Source organism: Microcaecilia unicolor, chromosome 1 (genome assembly GCF_901765095.1).
Source record: "Microcaecilia unicolor chromosome 1, aMicUni1.1, whole genome shotgun sequence".
NCBI classification, from domain to species: Eukaryota; Metazoa; Chordata; class Amphibia; order Gymnophiona; family Siphonopidae; genus Microcaecilia; species Microcaecilia unicolor.
The window spans coordinates 541,112,721-541,135,443 of NC_044031.1; the positions used below are offsets into that span (position 1 = coordinate 541,112,721).

Consider the following 22,723-nt stretch of genomic DNA (forward strand, 5'->3'; position numbering starts at 1 on the left):
ACACAGACTATTTGTTCTATAAGTTTTCCTAGAAATGGGATGTTGGATACTGGCTGGTAACTTTCAAGTTTATCCTGGTCAAGGTTGTTTCTTAAGCAAAGGGTGAACCACTGCCCTTTTTAATGCTGTGGTAGTTGCCCATTAGAAGAGAGGAGTTCACAATTTTTGTGGCGCCCTTCTATGATGCCCATACTTGCCTGCTGCATTATCTTTGATGGGCAGGGGTCAAGGGAGCAGGTAGTTGGTAGAAGGTCTCTTATGATTTTGTCAAGGCTGTCCTCTGTTTTTGGGTTAAGTGTCTCATCTGTCTCTGTCAGGAGGGGGCGAGTTTGTTCACTCCTGGTTAACTGATTGGGGACTGGGTGGGTTACCTGTAAATCCTGATGTAGACTTTTAATTTTGTTGGCAAGGTATGCAGTAAAATCATTGCAGTTCAGTTTAGACTGGGCAGGCTAGTTCTGTTGTGGAGCTTCCAGTAGGGTGTTTACTATACTGAACAACTGCTTGGTTGAATTGATAGCCTGTGCAATGCATTGAGAGAAATATGTTTTTTGGTTGCTGTTAAGGCTTGTTGGTACTTTTTGTGTGCTCCCTGTCTTCATCCAGGCAAGATTTATGCCATTTCCTTCCAGTTATTGGGTTAATGTTATAATTGTTGGATTAATAAATTCAGTTTGGTAATCTATTGCACTGAAATTTTTGTACTTGTACTGAAGCAACAGTGATTCTAAAACAGTCAACACATACATTTTAATATAATCAAAAATGTAGATACTTCTTACAGCAGACCATCATATCATACCTTTAAGCTATTCTCACATCAAAGCGTTGTAAAAAAAAACATTAAATAGTATTCAGCATATTGATTAAAAACTTTTCCTGGAGATCACCGCAAATTGGTAAGCTCTGGAGTTTTTGCTGAAGCATATTTTGGATTCTGCACATTCAGTAAGTATATAATAAGTACATCATTTTTTTATGTAGGCATCTTAACTTTTTACATGGACTTTGGACACTATAGAGAAGATATTCAATTATATATAAAAATGATAACAGGAAATCATGAGTAAATGAATATCACTTTTATTCAGATTGAATACCATTGGCATAAACATACTGATAGATGGTTTTTGTATTGTATATGACCATTCCCAATAAAGCTAATTCTTCAGATAAGTGACTTACCTGCATAGGGTAAACCAGAGTGTGTTATGGTATTGGAAAAGTAGTGTCAATTGAGCTAAGATAAACTATAATTCAGTTTATGTGTTTTTAGGTTCATTCATTTTATTAATTTAAAAAAATTCATAATGGCCTACTTAGCAACTAACATTTACTCAGTTTTTTTCCCTAGTTGCTTGTTCATTTTCAAAGATTAATGCTGTTTTATGTATTTAAATAATTTATTCTGGCAATCTCATGTTCTAGGCTCATAAGGACATGGATTACTGTGTAAAAGACAAGTTGCTGCTTGAACGAATTCTTGGCATGGAGCTTCTGGAACCAATAGATAAAAGCATATTTTATAATGGTAAGTTCTTTGAAAAATCCGTATTTTAATAAACTGCACAGTTAACAAGAGTAAGCATGCAGTCAGCTGTGACAACTCTGCAGCATTTAGAAAATAGAACTCTGTAGGTTTCCCCTGTGGCTCCTTGCAACCTTCAGCAAATCACTTCACCCTCCATTGCCTAAGGTACAAACTTAGATTATGGGCCTTCTGAGTCAGGGAAATACCTACTATATCTGAATGTAAATTGTCTTAGCTGCCATTGAAAAGGTATGAGCTAAGTATGAATGCAAAAAAAGGTTAAAATGCGAGTAATTTTTATAAATAACTTAAGCATATAAAACAGGGTTTTTCACACACCCAAGTCAGAATCCTCTGAGTATATGTAAACCAAAAATAGGCACTAAAAAACATAAAGGTAAGTATCAGCCAGATAATCTTCCACCTCAGTCTCACTGCTTTTCTTCCTTCGAAGTCCACTCCATCCGTCTATTTACTCCTCTGCCTCTCCGAGTAGCAGTCATTTATCGACCCCTGATAAGTCCCTTTCTTTCTTTCTCACTGACTTTCCAGCTTATTTTCGAAAGTGATCGCCGGCCATTTCCCGACATAAATCGGGAGATGGCTGGTGATCTCGGAAAAGCGGCGAAATCAGTATAATCGAAAGCCGCTTAATGACAGCATCGCAGCTTTCCCGTCGCCTCGCCGGCGAAAGTTCAAAGGGACGTGTCGCCGGCGAAGCAAAGGCGGGACATGGGTGGGTTATGGGCGTGGCTACCAGATAGCCGGCTTTCGCCGATAATGGAAAAACAAAAACGGCGTTAAGCAGTATTTCGCCGGGTTTACTTGGTCCTTTTATTTTCACGACCAAGCCTCAAAAAGGTACCCCAACTCACCAGATGACCACTGGAGGGAATGGGGGATGACCTCCCCATACTCCCCCAGTGGTCACCAACCCCCTCCCACACTAAAAAAATTAAATGAAAACCCTTTTTTGCCAGCCTCAAATGCTGTACCCACCTCCATGACAGCAGAATGTGTTCTATCCTCCGACAGCCTTTCCCTGGTTGTGAGTGTGACACCTTTTCTGTTAGGTGCACTGCAGAGTCACATCAGCAATGCATTGTGGTGGGTGTAGGGTACTGGGCTATACTCCCATGGTGCTTTTCCCCCTGCTAACTGGGTCAGAGTGTGCCCTATTTTACTTCCGTTAGTCCATGAGGTAGTGGCCATTTTTGTAAGCCAGTTTTAGATCCCTTTCATGTGTTAGCCACGTTAGAGAACGTTACTTCTTACCTTGAATGTGGCTGAAAGAGGGCATTGTACAGCATTCTGCCAGCTCTGACCTACTGCTAATCTCAGTACCAGGGAGACTCGGTGCCAGTGGGGCACAACCTCTGATCTGCAGTTAACTGTGAGTAAACTTGCTTATTCAAATTAAGGACTTTTTCAAAGAGATTAGTCTTCAGGTGTCAACTGGTGTGCCAGTCTTATACAGTAGCAACAAGTCCTGTCCCTTGAGCACTTTTAGTGGGTACTGCAGTGCACTTAAGGCAGGCAGACCCAGACCCAGACCCATCCCCTCCCCCCTACCTGTAACACTTGTGCTGGTAATGGGAGCCCTCCAAAACCCACTGTACCCACATGTCTAGGGTGCCCAGTTGGTGTCCTGGCATGTCAGGGGGACCAGGGCGCTACAAATGCTGGCTCCTCCCATGACCAAATGGCTTGGATTTCGCCGGGTTGGAGATGGCCGGCATTTTTTTTCATTATCGCTGAAAAACAAAACCGGCCATCTCAAACCCGGCGAAATCCAAGCCATTTGGCCGGGCTAAACCGTATTATTGAAAAAAAAATGGCTGGCCATCTTTTTCGATAATACGGTCCGGCCAGCTGTAGCGCCGCCGCCACAATAGATAGCTGGCGAACTATTTGGCCGGCGACATTCGATTATGCCCCTCTTTGACACCTGGCTTTCCTTCTTTCTTGAACCTTCATCTCCTTCCCTTATTCTTGTGGATTTTGACATTCATGCTAATGATCCCTCTGACTCTTATGCTTCTTAGTTTCTCACTTTAACATCCTCTTTCAATCTTCAACTGTTGTCCACCACCCCCAGTCACTAGAATGGCCACTGTCTTGACCTTATCTTCTTCTCCAACTGCTCACTCTCCAATTTCTGCACCTTAGCTCTTCCCCTCTCTGACCATCATCTGATAACTTACACACTTAAACACCCTCCCTCCCCAGTCCTATCCAATCTCAACCAATACATGTAGGAATCTTCAGGCTATTGACCCTTCTACTCTGTCCTCCAGTATTTCAAATCTCTTCTCAACCACTATGTTATCCAAGTCTGTCAATGAGGCCGTCTCTTCCTATAATACTACTCTCTCTTCTGCTCTGGATACTCTCGCTGCTCCCATTCCCCATTCTGTAAGGCATACCAAACCCTAGCTTTGGCTAATCTCTAGAATTCACTACCTACGTTCCTGTGCTTGCTCTGCCGAATGCCTTTTGCTGAAATCCCTTGCCCATGCTAACTTCATACATTTCAAATTCTTGCTGACCTCCTTACAGTCTGCTCTTTCGCTTGCCAAACAGGACTACTACATCAAGTTGACAAATTCCTTTGGCTCAATCCCTCAACGTTTCTTTGCCACACTGAACGCTCTCCTCAAAGTGCCTTCATCTCCAACTTCCCCTTCACTTTCTCCCCAGACTCTGGTGTTCACAAATTAACCTTGAATTCTCAACCAAGTCATCTCCACCTCTCCTTCTCTTAGTCCATTCTGTCAACTCTCCTTCAACCCCTGCCTCCTTTTCTTCCTTTTCTGAAATCACTGAAGAAGAAACTGCACATTTTCTTTCCTCCTCGAAACTAACTACCTGTTCCTCTGATCCTGTTCCGACCCATCTCTCTCCTACTGTCATCCCTTTTATCTGTCATATCCTCAATCTTTCACTTTCCACTGTGACTGTTCCTGATGCCTTCAAACGTGCCATAGTCACACTACTCAAAACACCATCTCTGGAACCTATCTGTCCTTCCAACTATCACCCCATCTCCCTTTCCTATCCAAGATCCTTGAATGTGCTGTTCACCACCATTGTCTTGACTTTCTTTCATCTCAAGCTATTCTTAATCCACTTCAATGTGGCTTTCGTCCTCTTCATTCAACTGAAACAGTGCTTGCTAAAGTCTCCAAAGGTCGCTATTCTATCGTCATCCTTCTTGATCTGTCTGCTGCTTTTGACACTGTAGATCATTGCCTACTCCTTGATACGCTGTCCTCACTTGGATTTCAGGGCTCTGCTCTTTCCTAGTTTTCTTCTTATCTTTCCCATTGTACTTTTAGTGTATACTGTGATGGATCCTCCTCCACTTCTATCCCACAATCAGTTGGTATACCTCAGGGATCTGTCCTTCTTTTCTCCATCTATACTTCATCCCTTGGTACTCTGATCTCATCCCATGGTTTTCAGTATCACCTTTATGCTGATGACTGACAGATCTACCTGTCCACACCAGAAAGTTCGGCAGGAATCCAGGCCATAGTATCAGCCTGCCTGTCTGACATTGCTGCCTGGATATCTCACTGCCATCTGAAACTAAATATGACCAAGACTGAGCTTCTTATCTTTCCCCCTAAACCAACCTCTCCTCTTTCCCATTTCTCTGTCTCTGTGAATAACACTCTCATCCACCCTGTCTCATCAGCTCATAACCTTGGGGTCATCTTCAACTCCTCTCTCTCCTTCTCTGAACAAATTCAACAGACTGCTAAAACCTTTCGTTTCTTTATAATATCACCAAAATTCATCTTTTCCTTTCTGAGTGCACTACTAGAACCCTTAGCCACAATCTTATCACCTCTCGCTTAGACTACTGCAACTTGCTTCTCACAGGTCTCCTACTAAGCCATCTCTCTCCCCTTCAATCTGTTCAAAATTCTGCTGCATGACATATTCTGCCAGTGTCGCTATGCTCATATTAGCTCTCTCCTCACTTCATTGGCTCCCTATTTGTTTCTGCATACAGTTTAAACTCCTCTTATTGACTTTCAACTGCATTCACTCTGCATCTCCTCAGTACCTCTCCACTCTTATCTGTCCCGACACTCCTCCCTGGGAACTCTGTTCACTGGATAAATCTCTCTTATCTGCACCCTTCTCCTCCACTGCTAACTCCATACTCCATTCCTTTTATCTTGCTGCACCATATGCCTGGAATAGACTTCCTGAGCTGGTATATCAAGCTCCATCTCTGGCCGTCTTCAAATCTAGGCTAAAAGCCCACCTTTTTGATGCTTTTTTTAACTCCTAACCCTTACTCACTTGTTCAGTACCCGTGTTTTATCATTCCCACCTTAGTAATTCCCTTAGCCCTTATCTGTCCTGTTTGTCCTAATTAGATTGTAAGCTCTGTCGAGCAGGGACTTTCTCTTCATGTCTAGTGTACAGCGCTGCGTACGTATAGTAGCACTATAGAAATTATAAGTATTAGCAGTAATAATCTGGATATGTGCGAATGGCCAGCACTTAACCAGTTAAGTTAAACCAGCAAAAATAGGACTTCTGTTTATGCAGTCCTATTTGGCTGGCTAACTTAACAGTTAAGGTCTGAATATTGGCACTTAACTGCTGACTTTGCCTCCAGCACCACCCACTGAATAGCCGGTTTTGGTTAAGGCAGTTAATGCTGATATTCAGCAGCATTATCTGGTTAAGTACCGCTACATATCAACATATAGCCCCACACAGGTGCTTACCTGGGCAGGAGCCTTTTCTGCCCAGTTAAATTGCTTTGAATAACATTCCTCAGACTTGGCAGAGCATGAGATGGGGATTGGCATTTATGTGGGTATAATAAAATACAGGCATAAGTGCCAAATTTTACCGGAACTTACATGCACAAAGTTATTTCTTCCTTGAAGTAGGTGCAATTTTGTGCATCAGCTTTCAAGTAGGCAATTTTACGTGGAAGCATATTTTCAAAGCATTTAGACTTACAAAATTCCATAGATTCCTATTTAGTTTTGTAAGTCTAAGTGCTTTGAAAATGAGCCCCAAAGGCACCTAAGTGCATATGTTGCCTTAAAAAAAAAAATAGGTGCAACATATGCACTACATGCTTTCACAGCCTAAGCACCCTGTTATAAAATTAACCTCCAAGGGCCTGTTTTTATAGCAGGGCACCTATATAAGGAATCAAAAAAGGTGCCTATTTTAAGAGCATAAGAATTGCTATACCAGGCCAGACCAAATGTCCATCTAGCCCTGTATCCTGCTTCCAATAGTGGCCAAGCCGGGTCACAAGTACCTGGAAGAATTGCAAGAAGTAGCAAGATTCCATGCTACCTAACCTCAGGGATAAGCAGTGGCTTTCCCCAGGTCAGTTTATGGACTTTTGTTTTACCAGAACTCGAGATTACTTCCTATTAAATATCATACTCTTGGTTTTCTCAGGGTTCAACTTCATCTTATGAGTAAGAAGCTGATCTGCAATTATAGTAAGTTTAGAATTAAGAGGCAATTTCCTGAGAATTCTGGGGATTGGACATACTCAAAATTTGGATGTCATCTGCACAAGCAAAAAATGTCAACACAAGTGATTGAATAAGTCCAAGCAATAGAGCCATAAATGTGTTGATAAACACAGGTGCCAAAACAGAGCCCTGAGGTGCCCCACAAGTAAAGGTACATGAATTAGAGCAGTTTCCTTCCCATATTACTGTATACATCCTGTCTTTTAGATATGAGGTCAACCATTCCAGAGATACCAATGGCTTGAGCCTATCAAGTAATCTGGATACTTTTTTTAAATGTTAGTGTATTTTTTTTCATATTTGAAATGGTAAGAGATTTTCCTAATTGAAACAGATCTGTATTTTTCTCTGTAGATGAAGCTCATTCTTTCAGTGATGTTCTTTATTATGGACATGAATCAACTCTTCTCATCTTTGACACACTGTTTTTCTGCATTGTTGATTTGGCTTCCCAAAACTTTGTGTTGGCAGCTCTTCTAACCTACCTGGAACAAGAGGTAAATCTGAAGATTTTTCTTTTTTGTATTCATTCATTCGGCATTGCACGATATAAAATAGGTTTGGATTTTCCTTCAATCATACTTGTTCCCTAACAGTTATAGAATAATGTATTGATTGGAACATTTTAAACTCATTCAAAAAAGCCATTTATAAGTCTTTATGCTTGACAAAGATAATTCTTGTGCCTTAGCAGTCATTGACTGGAATGCATCTATTATACAAAATAAAATAATGTGACTGCTACATTAGTACACTTACATAAACAGAACCAAAGGTTACCAAAATAATTTTAAGGTAATCTTTTATTTTTTTATTTTTTCTTTATTCAAATTTTTTATATATTCTCAAAATTATTGAGACATTGAAATCCACATTAAATTTACATAAGGTTAATAATAAATCCAAAAGAAGAAAAAACAAATTTAACAATCTTCGTCCACCAAGTAAGGAAATATGATTCCAAGAATTAGAAAACTAAACAAGGAAAAGAAAAAGAAAACTTACAGTTGCCCCCTCTTTAGTCAACCTACAGCCTGCAATTCAGGGAGGGCATACCACATTTACTTCCATTCTTGCATCAAGAAAATCAATAAGCTGTTTAGAGTCCATGAATTGATATTGTTTACCCTCAAGCTCTACATTACAAATACAAGGAAAACGCAATACAAAATTAGCTCCCGCGGCCTCAACTCTGGGGCGCAGGGCTAAAAAACAGCCCTGCGTCTCGTCTGCGTTGGCCTAGAGAGGTCAGGAAAAACTCTAACTTTTGAGCCCATAAATATTTTTTCTAAGTGTCTTAAAGAAAGTCTTAAAACAGCATTCCAGTCTGGCTCCAAGACAAAGGTGACCAACATAGTTGTCCTATGGGTAATAAGTTCCAATGAGTTTTCCAGGAAAGAAGTAAGGTTCACAGCTTCTCCAACTACTGGTAAGGGGGGCTCTCCATCCTTCCCCTTAGGGCTCCAGATGTATTGAGCATGTGTAATAGGATGTAATGAATCCTTATCCATCCCTAGAATCTCACTCATATACTTTTTCACCATCTCCAAAGGGGAAATTAGTGGAGACTTGGGGAAATTAAGAAACCTTAGGTTAAGTCTTCTAACCTGGTTTTCCAGGTATTCCAAACGTTTATGAAGAAAATTGTTATCCTTAACCAAAGCTGCTTCCAAAGTCCCCATTTCTTGTATCTTAGAGCCCATATTTTCCATCTTAGAGGACTGCTGTGCAGTCTCCTGTGCTTGTATCAGAACGGCTTGTGAAATAACATTAATATTGTTAGTATTCTCTTTAATCATAGCCTGCATGGAAGAATGTGTGCTGTAGACCATGTCCCACAGTGACTCTAGCGTTACAACGGCAGGTTTGGTTATACCACTTTACTGGTAAAGGGGAGTGAGACAAGATCTCCCGGCGGGATAACTTGGAGACAATATCCTGAGGTAATACCTTTAAGGCCTGCGAAGCTGAAAAGACTTGTTCCTGAGTCCTGTTCACTTTCGCTATAGTCCTCCCCTCAAGCAGCGCTGGTTTCACTACTCCGGTGTCCGTTAGTGCTTGGGCTACTGCAAAAATCTCACTCCCCGGCTAGCGTGGTGCCGTGTGTTCCACGGGGCTCAGAGAAGCCCCGTCTCCGCTCTCTATCGACGTCAATGCGTCGAGAGCTGCAGAAGGAGATGAAGTACTTAGAGGGCCCGGTTGCTTCTTCAGGAACTGCAAAGTTGTTTGCTTCATCGTCGAAAAGGTTCCAGGAGTTAGTACATAAGTAGTGCCATACTGGGAAAGACCAAAGGTCCATCTAGCCCAGCATCCTGTCACCGACAGTGGCCAATCCAGGTCAAGGGCACCTGGCACGCTCCCCAAACGTAAAAACATTCACCTTTCCCCTTCGCTTCCCCATCGTATTCGACGGGTCTGAGGCCACGAATGAGACAAAAATTCGCACCTTCCTCAGGAGCAAACTTGGGTGCATCTGATCACAGCGCCATCTTGGAATCAGAAACCGGTAATCTTTTATTATTAAGCCAGTATGTCAATCTCTTTATGTCTAACCTTTGATGGTAATCTTACAACTGCATGTACAGGTGAAAAGTACACACATATTTTTTGCTCCATAGATTTCCTCCAGATTTTCAAAGTCAAAGACACAAGTACTTTCATTTAAAAATTATTTCAGGAAAACTTGTATGGTTATTGCTTTTGAGTTAAAATAAAAAATAAATTTGAAAAATTCAAAATTTTAGTGTAGTTGTAAAATGGAACCAATGGACTAATTTTATAAGGAGGGCACTAACATTTAGGGCAAGATGCACAAAAGTCCTCGTTAGAGCCGTTCCGTACCGAATTCCATAACGAATTGGTACGGAACGGCTATGCACGAAGGAAAGGGAATGCAAATGAGCTGCTCGTTGCAGCTCACTTGCATTCTCTAACCCTTCGTTAAAACCGTCGATAATCGGCCCGTAAAGCATGCGCAGAGCAGCCAAGCGTTATGCTGGCTGCTCTGCGCATGCCAAAAACGTAAAACAAAAACAAACACGTCCTTTATGGACGGCCTTGCCCCCCCCACCGACCGAGGTCGCCGCTGCTCCCCGCTCCCCCTGCATTAAAATCGTGACTTTTTTTAGGCAGCCCCGGCCCCCTCCCTCCCTTCCTCTCTTTATTCTTTTTTAGAAAAAACAGCTCCCGCCATCCTCCGCCCCCGTGCCCCTACGTAGGTTATTTACGTCAGACGAGGGCGGGCCCAGGAGGAACGGAGGGACGTCGGAGGAGGCGATCAGCTGTTCTTGCCCGTGCAGCGCCTTCACACAGAGGTGAGAGGCGCTGCACGGGCCCGGTTTCAGACGGAGGGGGGCCCGGTGGAGGGGGGGGAGCGGTGGCAATGACCTCGGGGGGGGCGGCGGGGGCGGAGGATGGTGGGAGCTGTTTTTTCTAAAAAAGGAGAAAGAGAGGAAGGGAGGGAGGGAGGGGGACTGGGGCTGCCTAAAAAAGTCACGATTTTAATGCAGGGGGAGTGGGGAGCAGCGGCGACCTCGGTCGGTGAGGGGGGGGCAAGGCCGTCCATAAAGGACGCTCCTGACGAGCGTTTTTGCCCCCTCCCGATTTTTTTCCCACATTGTTTTGGCAGCTGGGCAGCCCCAACGAGAGGTACAGACCTCTCGTTAGCTTTCCCGGAGTTTTCCAGCATTAGGGCAAGCGGAAAACCTTAGTGCATCTCATTTCAGTAGGGTTTCTACACAATTTGCTCATCTGCATTCCGTTTTCATTTGCTGCTACCATCGTCGGAAATTGGGCTTTAGTACATGCCAGGGTTAAAAACTTGTTCGTTAAAGGCTGGTTAAAGGCTTGTTTAGTTTAGTGTATCTTGCCCTTAGATTCCAATAATGCACATAAATGACCAGAATACTAATTATGCACTATTCTATAAAAAGGTGCCCGGGAAGCAAGATGGCCACTGAGTAGGACGCTCCCACTATATTTTGCCTTAACATTAATTCCTCTCAAATTATGCTGAAAAGGAAAGGCAAGCCAAAGGGACCTCCCCTCCCGAAGCCTACTCCTTCCTTACCTGGGCAAACGTCCATCTCCTCCTTTTTGATATCTACCCCGATAAGGGACGAATCCGCTGCTGGGGCAGGGAAGAGCCCCAGCTTGGAGAGCGAGTTCTCGCTTAGCCCCCTGGGACCTCAGACTCCTCCACCGCCGCAACCAGATGGGAAGGCAGTACCGGGGCTTGAGAAAACAATAGCCTCGAAGGGGCGGCGCACCCCATCTTTGGAAGCGGGTATTGGGAACAGCATGCAGAGAGAGGAGACAGAGCATAACATCGGACGAAACAGCGGCAGAATCGAATTTAAATGTGGATTTGAGAGAAGAAGTTTCCTTGTGTGCTTTGGCAATCCAGCCACTGGAGAGGCCAGCTGAAATTTCACTAAGCTCAATCTGGACTGCTCTCGAATCTTTGCACAAGGTGTGTACATCCTTTATTACTGTTTTCCTTAAATAATGCATCTCAGATTAAGACTTTGAAAGAGAAAGTTGAAGAAATTTCACTTAAACAAAAAGCAATTGAAGTAGAAGTGGCAAAAATTTCTAAACAAGCTCATATTGCTGGTGACCGGTTGGTTTTGCATCAAAAAATTGAGAATCTAGAGAACGCCTCCAAGAACTTAAACCTTCGATTATTAAATTTTCCCCAGTCTCAATATATGACACCTGGAGATATGTTTGTGAAATTCTTAACTGAAATATACAATTACTCAGAACAAGTCCTTCCCCCACTACAAAGAATATATTACTTGAGACAGAAAACGAAGCAACAGCAAAGAAATGTGGAACAAGGTGAAGGAGAAGAAATAATGAACGTTACAGATTTATTGGAAAAATCAGTAGAAAACATTGAGACTCGATCTACCCTGGTGGTATCATTTGTATTTTTGCAGGACAAAGAAACTTTGTTGAAATTATACTTTAAAAAAATACATCCATAGTTTAAAGGTGGAAAAATATCTATATTTCCGGACATAACTAAATGGTCGCAAATTAGAAGGAAAAAGTTCTTGGAAATGAAGAAAAAATCTATGGGAAAAAAAGCAACTTTTCAGTTGAGATTTCCATGCAAATGTTTACTCTTCTTTAATGAGAAGAAATACATTTTCTATGAGCCTGAACAGCTGCGAGAATTTCTTAATGCGCAAAGTATTACTGAGCAGTCATAGGATAAGAGGTTTATTTGTTTAAGTAGGGGTTAATTCCTACTCGTTTATTCTTACTTGACTTTTCTTTATGTATAAGCCATCTTCCAATGGCATTCATAAGTTTTTGCTTCCTTCCTCCATATTGTGGACTATAATCCAATGTAAAGATATTATCTTTAGTGGACAATGTTTATTTTGTCTATTTGCAACATATTTTTGGAAAGTTGGTACTGATATATTGGTATATCTGTTCAAAGTTTAATCTTTGTAAAATTTAAAACTCAATTAAAAAAAAAAAAAGTGCCCGAATGTGATGGTGCATAGTTTGAAGGTGGGCATACAACAGTTTCACAATTGGCAACACTTCATTCCCCATTGACAATAATCTGAAAATTCTAGGTATAATTATAAACAAACATTTAACATTTGATACTCAAGTTTCCTCAATAATCACAAAATCTTTCAGGTCTCTTTGGAAACTAAAAAGGATCAAACCCTATTTCTCATCAGAAACATTCAGACTATTGGTACAATCATTAACGTTATCCCAATTCAATTATTGTAATGCCATATATGCTGGCTGTACAGAGTACCTGTTAAAAAAAAACTCCAAATAGCTCAAAACACAGTAGCCAGATTCATATACAAAATCTCTCATTTTGAAAGTGCGCCCCCTTTATTAATCAAATTACACTGGCTTCCCATCAAAGCGAGAATCACCTTCAAATTATGTACCTTTTATCTTTCAAATCCTAAATAGCACAGCTCCAGACTATATGGTATCATTAATAAACTTACCTCAAAGAAACACTAAATATGAGACAAGAAACTATCTCAGACTACACTTCTCAAATTGCAAGAAAGTGATCTATAAAACTGTCCACTCTGCAGACTTCACTTACCTAGGAACCAAATGGTGGAACTCCTTACCACCCAAAATTAGAAATATACAGGAATATACAAGATTCCTTAAAATCCTCGAATCATTCCTATTCAAACAAACCCTCACAAAGAACAACCATATCTCAAACAATTATTACCTGAATTGGTTATTACTCTATTTACCATTAACTTTCTCTTTGCTTCATGTACAATTTCTCATTCATAATAGATTTTCTAAATGTTAAACATCCATAGCTATCCCAGTATGTTTATGATTCTGTATTGTAAAATTGGATTCTTACAACAAATTACTTTCTGTCAGCTTTGTGAGTTCCTGTGCCAAGCAGTGGGCTGCCGGGTGCGAGGAATTCGGACCCGGATTCTGCTTGATGGCCGGGCAACCCCGAAGTTCACCTGTGTTGACCTTCGTTCCCCGAGGGTTGAGCCCCCAGGTGCAGGTGGCTGACAGGACTTATACTGAGAGGCAAGAAGCGGGGTGCCATGAGGAGCCCGGCTGATGGAGAGCAGAAGGAACAGGTCCAGGTACAGGCCGTGGATTACAGGCAGGCAGCAAACGAGAGAGCGTAGACCAGGTTCTGGCGACGTATTCCAGGCAGGCTGCAGACAAGAGAGTAGACCAGGTCCAAGCAACGTATCACGGGCAGGCAGCAGACAAGAGAGTATACCAGGCACAGGCAACGTATCATAGGCAGGCAGCAGACCAGAGTATACCAGGTCCAGGCGATGTATCACAGGCAGGCAGCAGACAAGAGAGCATACCAGGTCCAGGCGACTTATCACAGGCAGGCAGCAGACAAGAGAGCATACCAGGTCCAGGCGACGTATCACAGGCAGGCAGCAGATAAGAGAGTATACCAGGTCCAGGCGACATATCACAGGCAGGCAGCAGACAAGAGATTATACCAGGTCCAGGAAACGTATCACAGGCAAGCGGCAGACAAGAGAGTATACCAGGTCCAGGTGACATATTACAGGCAGGCAGCAGACAAGAAAGTATACTAGGTCCAGGCGACGTATCACAGGCAGGCAGCAGACAAGAGAGTATACCAGGAACTAGCAGGGTCTGGAACCAGAAACGCATACAAAATACAATGAAGAGGAATGCTCACCAATTAGAAGCCGAAGCAAAGCAGCAGAGGAAGAGCTTCTCAGAAATAGTGTTGGCGTCTGACATCAGCCGGGACCAGCTGGGGAGGAGACCAGTCAAGGACCAATGGCAAATGGTCAGAAGCCTGCCCACGGAGGAAGCCAATCCTTGCGCAGCAAAGAGGCGTGGTTATGGCCCAAGGCAGGCCATGGAATGGGATGCTCCCAGTACCAGCAGGAACGGTGGCAACATCAGTGTGAGGGCAGTGTGGGTGACAGGAGCATCTGCCCAGCTCAGCGCTGCTGAAAAGAGTGCTGGGCCCACTACAATGGTGGGTGTTCCTGGTTCCCTGAAGCATCTCGCCGAACCGGAGGTGAGGGGCGTGACACTTTCTTATGCATTATTCTTTGTTATGTATCCGATACTGTTTATTGTAAGCCACATTGAACTCAAACTTGTTTGGGATAATGTGGGATATAAATGTCACAAATAAATAAATAAAATAAATACACATGGGTGGACTCAGGACAGAGCACATAGTTGTCCATGTGAATGATAGAATATTATAATTTGCGTGCGTTTGTTAGTACTCTAGGCACAAGCATTTCCAGCAGCAATATGGCTGGTGTAAGAGGTTGTGTCTCCAACATACATGTTTATTTGCACTGCTATGCTGGCAAAAGGGGAACCACTCACTTAACAATATTTCTTCGAGAACAAGCAGGCCATAATTCTCACATGTGGGTAACGCGACCCTGCATTGCTTGGTCTAGAGCTTATGACAAGCTATTAAGAGCTTTGTGGGACAAGAGACATGCTCCACTGCGCATGCGCGAGTGCCTTCCTCGCGAGAGTGCAGTTACTGCAGTTCTTCTTCTACCGCAGTGAAGAGTGGTCGTTTTTTTCTGCTGCTCTTCACAGCTTGGTCCAAAGAGCTTTTTTGAGTGCTTTTTGGCATGTTTTCACGCCATCCTTTTCTTATTTCCCTATTCGGGTGACTCCTTTTTCTTCCCTTATTGTTTTAGATCTTTTCCTTGCTTCTAAGTTTTATTTGTTTTTACACATCACTGGGCCGTTTTTAGGCCTTGACTTTGATTGCATTTTCCCTTTCTTTTTCTCTGGTGCCTTGCCCATTTTTGTGGCACCATCGAGTCATTTGATTTGGCTGCGGAGGTTTTTCCTTCCATGTCCACTCAAGTTCCCAGTGGCTTTAAGTGCTGTACCTGGTGTAATTGATCCATCTCTGGCATGGATACCCATTCTTGGTGTCTTCTGTGCCTTAGGCCTGACCATAGTCCTTCTAATTGTGTCCTGTGTCTTCTTATGAAGAAAAGGGCCCAGTTGGCCAGAGAGGCTCAGCAGGAGAGGAATTTTTGAGCCCAGTCTTCTACGTCAACATCGGCATAAACATCTGCTTCTTCTGCATTGATGTGGGGTATTGTAACAGGAGCATCAGTACATATGGCTGGTAAACCTGTGGACACTCCAGTTACCTCGATGCTGACTGCTGAGCAGGGCCCCAGGACCAGCCTGAGTCGGATCCAACCCCAAGGTGATGTGGGGATTTGACGTTGTCCTCGTCAGCACCGAGGAGCCTCGATGCCCGACTTTGGGTGAAGGCCAAGAAGCATCGGCATCGATCCCCCTTGTCACATGGTGCCAGGAGCTCTGGGACATCGAGGGATTTGGCACCCAAGAAGCGTTGATACTAGGAGGACCACTCCCCCTCCATACAAGAGGTGCCGGTGCGTCGGTCTTCCAGCAGCCAAGATCAGCCTCCTATTTCTACCCCAGCAGTTCTTCAAGCTGTCTCTGAGTCCATGCCCCAGCCTTTCCTGGTGTTGGCCCTTGATGAGTGCATGCAGGTCTTACTCCCTGAGCTGTTGGCTGGCTGGCTTCTTGCAACGGAGCGCATTGGCATCAGTGCTGCTTGTGCCTACCATGTCTCCGTTGCAGCCCCACTTGGCCTTCAGCCTGTGGTGCAGCCAGTGCCAGTGTCATTTGCGGCCCCAGTGTTGACTGCAACCCAAGCCAGTACCCCCTCGACATGGAGGATGCTTTGCAGGAGTTGAGGCAGGAGCCAACTCATCGATGCCCCTCTCAGGTATATGGTTCCTCTAAGTCAAGGCAGGTTCAGTCTTAGCCCTCCCATGAGAAATTTTTGACTGATGACTTGGATAACTGATGAGGAGTGCTCATGGGAGTTGGAGGGGGATTCACGGTACTTCTCAGAGGATGAATCCTATGGTATCCCCTCTGACCCTCCCCTCCACAGAAATGGAGAAAGTTTTCTCCTGGGAGCCTTTCCTTTCCCTCTTTTGTCAAGGAAACGATGGTTGCCATTCCATTTCCTTTTGAGGTGGAGGATGAGCCCAGGGCCAAAATACTCGAGATCCTGAACTGTGAGTGTTTTCGTAGAGAGGCTGTGACTGTAGTGCTGTATGAGAACCTGCGGGACGTTCTCATGTGGAACTAGGAGCTCCCTCAGCCTATCCTGGTACTGTCCAAAAAGATCGATACCATGTACCAGATTCACAGCACCCTGGAGTTTGATAAGCTCAGTTGCCTCATCATTCTTTTGTGGTCGAATCTGCCCTCAAAAGGGCCAAGGGTTCTAGGGACTATGCTTCAGTGCCCCCAGGCAGAGAAGCTAGAACGTTGGACTCTTTTGGGAGAAGATGTTTCAGGCCTCTCTATGCTCATGTCATGTATACAATCATACCAGCTGTTCACGAGTGTCTGCTTGCAGGACTTGATGCGCAAGATGCTTGATTTGGCTGACTCTCCCAGCAGAGCAGGCCAAGTTACTTTGCCATAAGTACATAAGTAATGCCAGTTGGCTTAGCAGCAGAAGGCATGTCATAATTTCTTGGCCAGGTGCGCCTATGACACTTTTGATGTGGCATCCAGGATATCTGTCCAAAGAATGCACAGACTTTCATGGCTACATGTCTCTGACTTGGAACCAGCGGTTCAGCAGAGATTGGCAAATGCCTCATGCTGGGGGGATAACCTTTTTGGAGAGAAGGTTGAAGAGGTTGCTGACCAGATCAAGGAACACACTGAATACCATATCTTTTCTCTCCCACCGGTCACCTTCTGCATCTGCCTACTCCTCTAGGAGGTCTTTTGGCAAGTTGAGAAGGGGTGCCTACTATTCACAGAGGCGTAAGTACATTGCCTCCTTTTGTCTGCCTTCACAGGCTCAGCCCCAGAATGCTCATTCTCATCATCAGCATTTGCCTAAGGCTACTGCTGCTCCCAATTCAAAGCAAGGGATTAGCTTTTGACTGGCTCAAACAGAGCAAAGCCACTGTCCAAGTGTCTGTGCCGGACGACTTGCCATTTGGAGGGAGACTGAAGTTTTTTCATGAAAGGTGACCCCTTTTCACCTCTGACCGGTGGGTTCTTCAAATAGTCCATCTTGGATATGCCCTCAGTTGGCATCAGAAACCTGCAAATTGCCCACTGAGTTTATTCCTTCATCTCTCAGCACAAGCAGGTACTTGCAGAGGAACTCCCAGCCCTTCTGAAGGCCCAAACAGTCAAGCCCATTCCACCAGGGGAAGAAGGGTGGGGATTCTATTCCAGGTACTTCCTTATGCAAAAGGTGGGGGGTGAGCCCCATCCTAGACCTAAGGGCCCTGAACAAATTCCTAGTCAAAGAAAAGTTCAGGATGGTTTCCCTGGGCATCCTTCTACCCATGATTCAGGAAAATGATTTGCTTTGCTGTCTGGAATTAAAGGATGCATATACACACATTCCGATACTTCCAGCCCACTGGAAGTATCTACGGTTTCAGTTGGGATCACAGCACTTCCAGTACCGTGTGTTGCCATTTGGCCTCACGTCAGCTCCCAAGGTATTTACTTAATGTCTAGCAGTAGTTGCAGTGTCACTATTCAGACCCTTGTCCATGTGTTCCCTTATCTGCATGTCAGAGGACGGTGCTCAGGAGTCTATGTGGAGGACTATTCAGGTGCTCGAGCTACTAGGGTTCATTTTAAACTACCCCAATTCCCATCTTTGCCCTGTCCAGTGATTGGAATTCATAGGAGCCTTGTTTGATACTCAGAAGGTTTGGGCCTACCTTCCAGAATCGAGAGTAGAGTGCAGACACTCTTGTTGCACTTGCCTCCAAGATTCGAGCCTCTCAGCAGGTCAGAGCTTGGCAGATGTTGAGAGTGTTAGGCCACATGGCTTCCTCAGTGTATGTTACACACATGACATGTCTTCACATGAGATCAGCTGAATGGACCCTGGCTTCTCAGTGGTATCAAGCCACAGGGAGCCTGGTAGATGTCATCTAAGTGTCCCTAGAGCTTGTATTCTCCTTGTATGCTCTCTTCAGTGGTGGACAGTTCGCTCCAATTTGACTCTGGGACTTCCATTCCAAATTCCTCAGCCACAAAAAGTACTGATGATGGATGCATCTCTCCTGGGATGGGGGGGGGGGGGGGGGCTCATGTTGACAGCTTCACACTCAAGGTGCTTGGTCTGCTCAGGAAACAAATTCGAGATCAGTCTCCTGGAGCTTCGGGCTATTTGGAATGCTCTAAAGGCTTTCAGAGATTGTCTGTCTCATCGAATTGTACTAATTCAGACGGACAATGAGGTTGCAATGCATTATATCAACAAGCAGGGGGGCACCAGATCATGCCATCTGTGCCAGGAGGCCGTTCAGATGTGGCGTTGAGCTCTCCGTCATGATATGCTCCTTTGTGCCACTTATCTGGCGGGCAAAACAACAGCCTGGCCGACAGACTGAGCAGGGTCAAACCACATGAGTGGTCTCTCAATATGAGCACTGCCCGTGAGATCTTCCAAGCATGGGGCGCCCCCTCGGTGGATCTCTTTGCCAATCACATCAATTACAAGGTCCTTCAGTTCTGTTCCAGGCTCCAGGCCCATGACATACTAGCATCTGATGCCTTCCTCCTTCATTGGGGGACAGGTCTTCTTTATGCATATCCTGTCATACCTCTTGTGGGGAAGACTTTGTTGAAACTCAAGTAAGGCTGCGGGACTATGATTCTGATTGCTTCTTACTGGCCCTGACAGATGTTGACAGCCTAGAATTTGCGTCCTTGGGTCTGCCAGAGGGTGTCTTCCAGGTCCTGCTGGCTCCAACTAAGAGGAAAGATTTCACTAAGAGGTGTTAGTCTTTTAAATGGAGGAGGTTTGACGTCTGGTGTGAGGGCAAGGCCTTAGATCACATTTCATGTCCTACACACACCCTTCTTGAATACCTTCTACACCTTTCCGAGTCTGGTCTTAAGACAACTCTGTAAGGGTTCACCTCAGTGTGATTAGTGCTTATCAGGGTGTAGAGGGGAAGCCTATCTCTTAACAGCCTTTAGTTGTTCGCTTCATGAGAGGTTTGTTTTTGTCAAAGTCCCCTGTCAGTCCTCCACCAGGGTCTCTGTTTGGTGCAATAAAGGAATTATGACAGACACTCCCTCTGTTGAAGCTTGTGCCACACTCTCTACTTCTTCCTTCTTGGACTTCACGTCGAGGTATTTCCTTGTTTTGCTGTGTCTTCTAAACCTCTACCAGTGTCAACATCATTCTCATCCAGCTGACAAAGGCTCCATTTGAGCCACTGGCTTCCTGCCATCTCAAGTACTTGACCTGGAAGGTCATTTTCTTGGTGGCTGTTACTTCAGCTCATAGAGCCAGTGAGCTTCAGGCCTTAGTAGTGGATGCATCTTACACAAAATTTCATCATAACAGAGTAGTTCTCCACATGCACCTTACGTTCCTGCCTAAGGTGGTGTCAGAGTTCTATCTGAACCAGTCGATTATCTTGCCATCATTCTTTCCCCAATCTCATCCTGGCGAGAGCGCCTTGCACACCTTGGACTGCAAGCGAGCATTGGCATATTACATGGAGCAGACTAAGCCCCACAGATAGACTGCCCAACTTTGTTTCTTTTAATCCTAACAAGATGGGGGTCGCCATTGGGGAAACGCACAATCTCTAATTGGCTGGCAGATTGAATTTCACATATGCCCAGGCTGGGCTGACCCTGGAGGTTTATGTCAAGGCTCACAATGTCAGAGCCATGGCTGCTTCAGTAGGCCACTTGAAGTCAGCCTCCACTGAAGAAATTTGCAAGGCTGCAACGTGGTCTTCAGTCCACATATTTACATCACACTACTGTCTTAAGCAGGATACCTGACATGACAGTCAGTTTGGACAGTATTGCAAAATCTGTTTGGGGTCTAGAATCCAGCTCTACCCCCCCCCCCCCCCCCCCCCCCCCCGGCCCATTTTCTTCTGTTTCAGGCTGTACTGTTTCATAGTTTGTATATAGTTTCAGGTTAATGTATGTTATGTCCTCGCATTGCAAGGCCCATTAGACCAATGGTTGTTGTTTTCGGTGAGCCTGGTAGCTAGAGATTCTCCACATATTAGAATTATGGCCTGCTTCTCCTCGGAGAAAGTAAAGATACTTATCTATGGCAGGTATTCTCCGAGGACAGCAGGTGTTATTTTCTCACAACCCTCCCTCCTCCCCTTGGAGGTGTCTCCTTTTTTGTCTTTTTATTATATATGCTGTAGTATTGTACTGCGGTAAGCGCAGTCTCACGGTGGGTGGGATGGCCCTCATGCATGCATAGTGGAGCATGTCTCACGCTTCACTAAGTTCTTAATAGCTTATCATAAGCTCTGGACCGGGCAACGCAGGGTTGCATTACCCACGTGTGAGAATATAAGAACTTCTGTCCTCAGAGAATACCTGCTACAGGTATCTTTGCTTTATTAATATTTATTGGTTCGGGACCAGGGCTGGAACTGGCATAACCGGGAGGCTGAAAGCAGTTCCATGCCAAACACACACTGCTCACTTCTTTCAGGCAATAAGATAGACCACCCCATAGTGTCACCACATGTGAGTTTTGCTATGAGGATTGCACAATATTCTCACAGCCACTATGCACCCAGACCACACCAGAAGGCAGGTGTGCTCATCCCATACACATTCTGTACCCTACAAGGATAGAAAGAAAAAAAAATAGGAATCCCCAAAAGTGAGTGGTAGGGCATCAGAAGGTCTGTTCTATTCTACAGTAACAAGTAGAGGCAACAGAAGAAAGTAATATTCCAAACTCAGTCAAGAGAGAAGAAAAGCCAGCAGTATAGATTGAAAGATTAAGTATAGATCAACAAATAAAAAGAAGTAGCAAAGAAAAGAAATAAATAAGATTCTGATATAGTAGATTAGTGCACTCTTCAACCCCCATAAACAAAAGAACGGGAAAACAATTTATGCACAGTTGGGTGTGTACTATCCTAACTACCTACTCATAGATGACCAATAAAGAATGCTGATGACCCAATAACAGACACTAAGTCCAGACAGTTCAGTATCAGCCATATGGCCTGTCTAGAAGGAAAGGAATACCATATCTCAGAACTTCACAATTGTCTTGATGTCGTTAATAAGCCTTATGGGAAGAGATCTCAATGTTAGCCACACAACTTAAAAATGAATACCTAATTTGTTTGAGCAATTAAGACTATTTTCCCATGAGCATTCAGACCCAAAAATAGAAGTCTGAATGCTCATGGGAAAATAGTCTTAATTTCTCAAACAAATTATTTATTTATTTATTTATTTATTGCATTTGTATCCCACATTTTCTCACCTCTTTCTTTGCAGGCTCAATGTGGCTTACAATACATGAATGGTGGAAATATTAGAAAATAAACATTTAGTGTTTCAGAAGGATCTTAGTCAACATGATAATGATAAAAACATAATAGTATTATTCCAAGCAGATATTGTTAGATAGTCCTGAATATATGTGGAGGAGTTGTGTGTATTCACGTTGATTGATCTTTGTGATATGCCCCGTTAAAGAGATGGGTCTTCAGTAGTTTGCGGAAGCTCATTAGTTCGTGGATCGTTTTTAAGTTGCGCGGCAGTGCATTCCATAACTGTGTACTCAAGTAGGTAAAGTTTGATGCGTGCATTAATTTGTATTTTAGACCTTTGCAATTAGGGAAGTGCAGATTAAGGAATGTGTGGGATGATCTTTTGGCATTCCTGAGTGGTAGATCTATCAAATCTGACATGTAGGCTGGCGCATCACCGTGAATGATTTTGTGAACTAGGGAGCATATTTTGAACGTGATGCATTCTTTAAGTGGGAGCCAGTGTAGTTTTTCTCGTAGGGGTTTAGCACTTTCATATTTTGTTTTTCCGAATATGAGTCTGGCTGCAGTGTTTTAGGTATTCGTTTTTAAGTTGTGTGGCTAACATTGAGATCTCTTCCCATAAGGCTTATTAACAACATCAAGACAATTGTGAAGCTCTGAGATATGGTATTCCTTTCCTTCCCCTCCCCCATATGCTATATTGATCTATTCGCATTACTCCCTTAAGACTGAGAAATGGAAATGAATTGAATTCTTATAAATATGTTATTGTTTTACTTGTTACATGGATGGGGATATTTTTGCACATA

At 43.8% G+C, this 22,723-nt stretch overlaps 1 protein-coding gene across 1 annotated transcript in view; it reads left to right on the forward strand.

Moving 5' to 3' along the window:
- TMEM67 (transmembrane protein 67) overlaps positions 1–22,723 on the forward strand; it is a 465,663-nt gene that overhangs the window by 412,271 nt on the left and 30,669 nt on the right. The window contains 2 exon segments of the mRNA XM_030216600.1: positions 1,429–1,531; positions 7,414–7,556. Of these exon segments, the coding sequence (XP_030072460.1) occupies positions 1,429–1,531; positions 7,414–7,556 (246 nt within the window).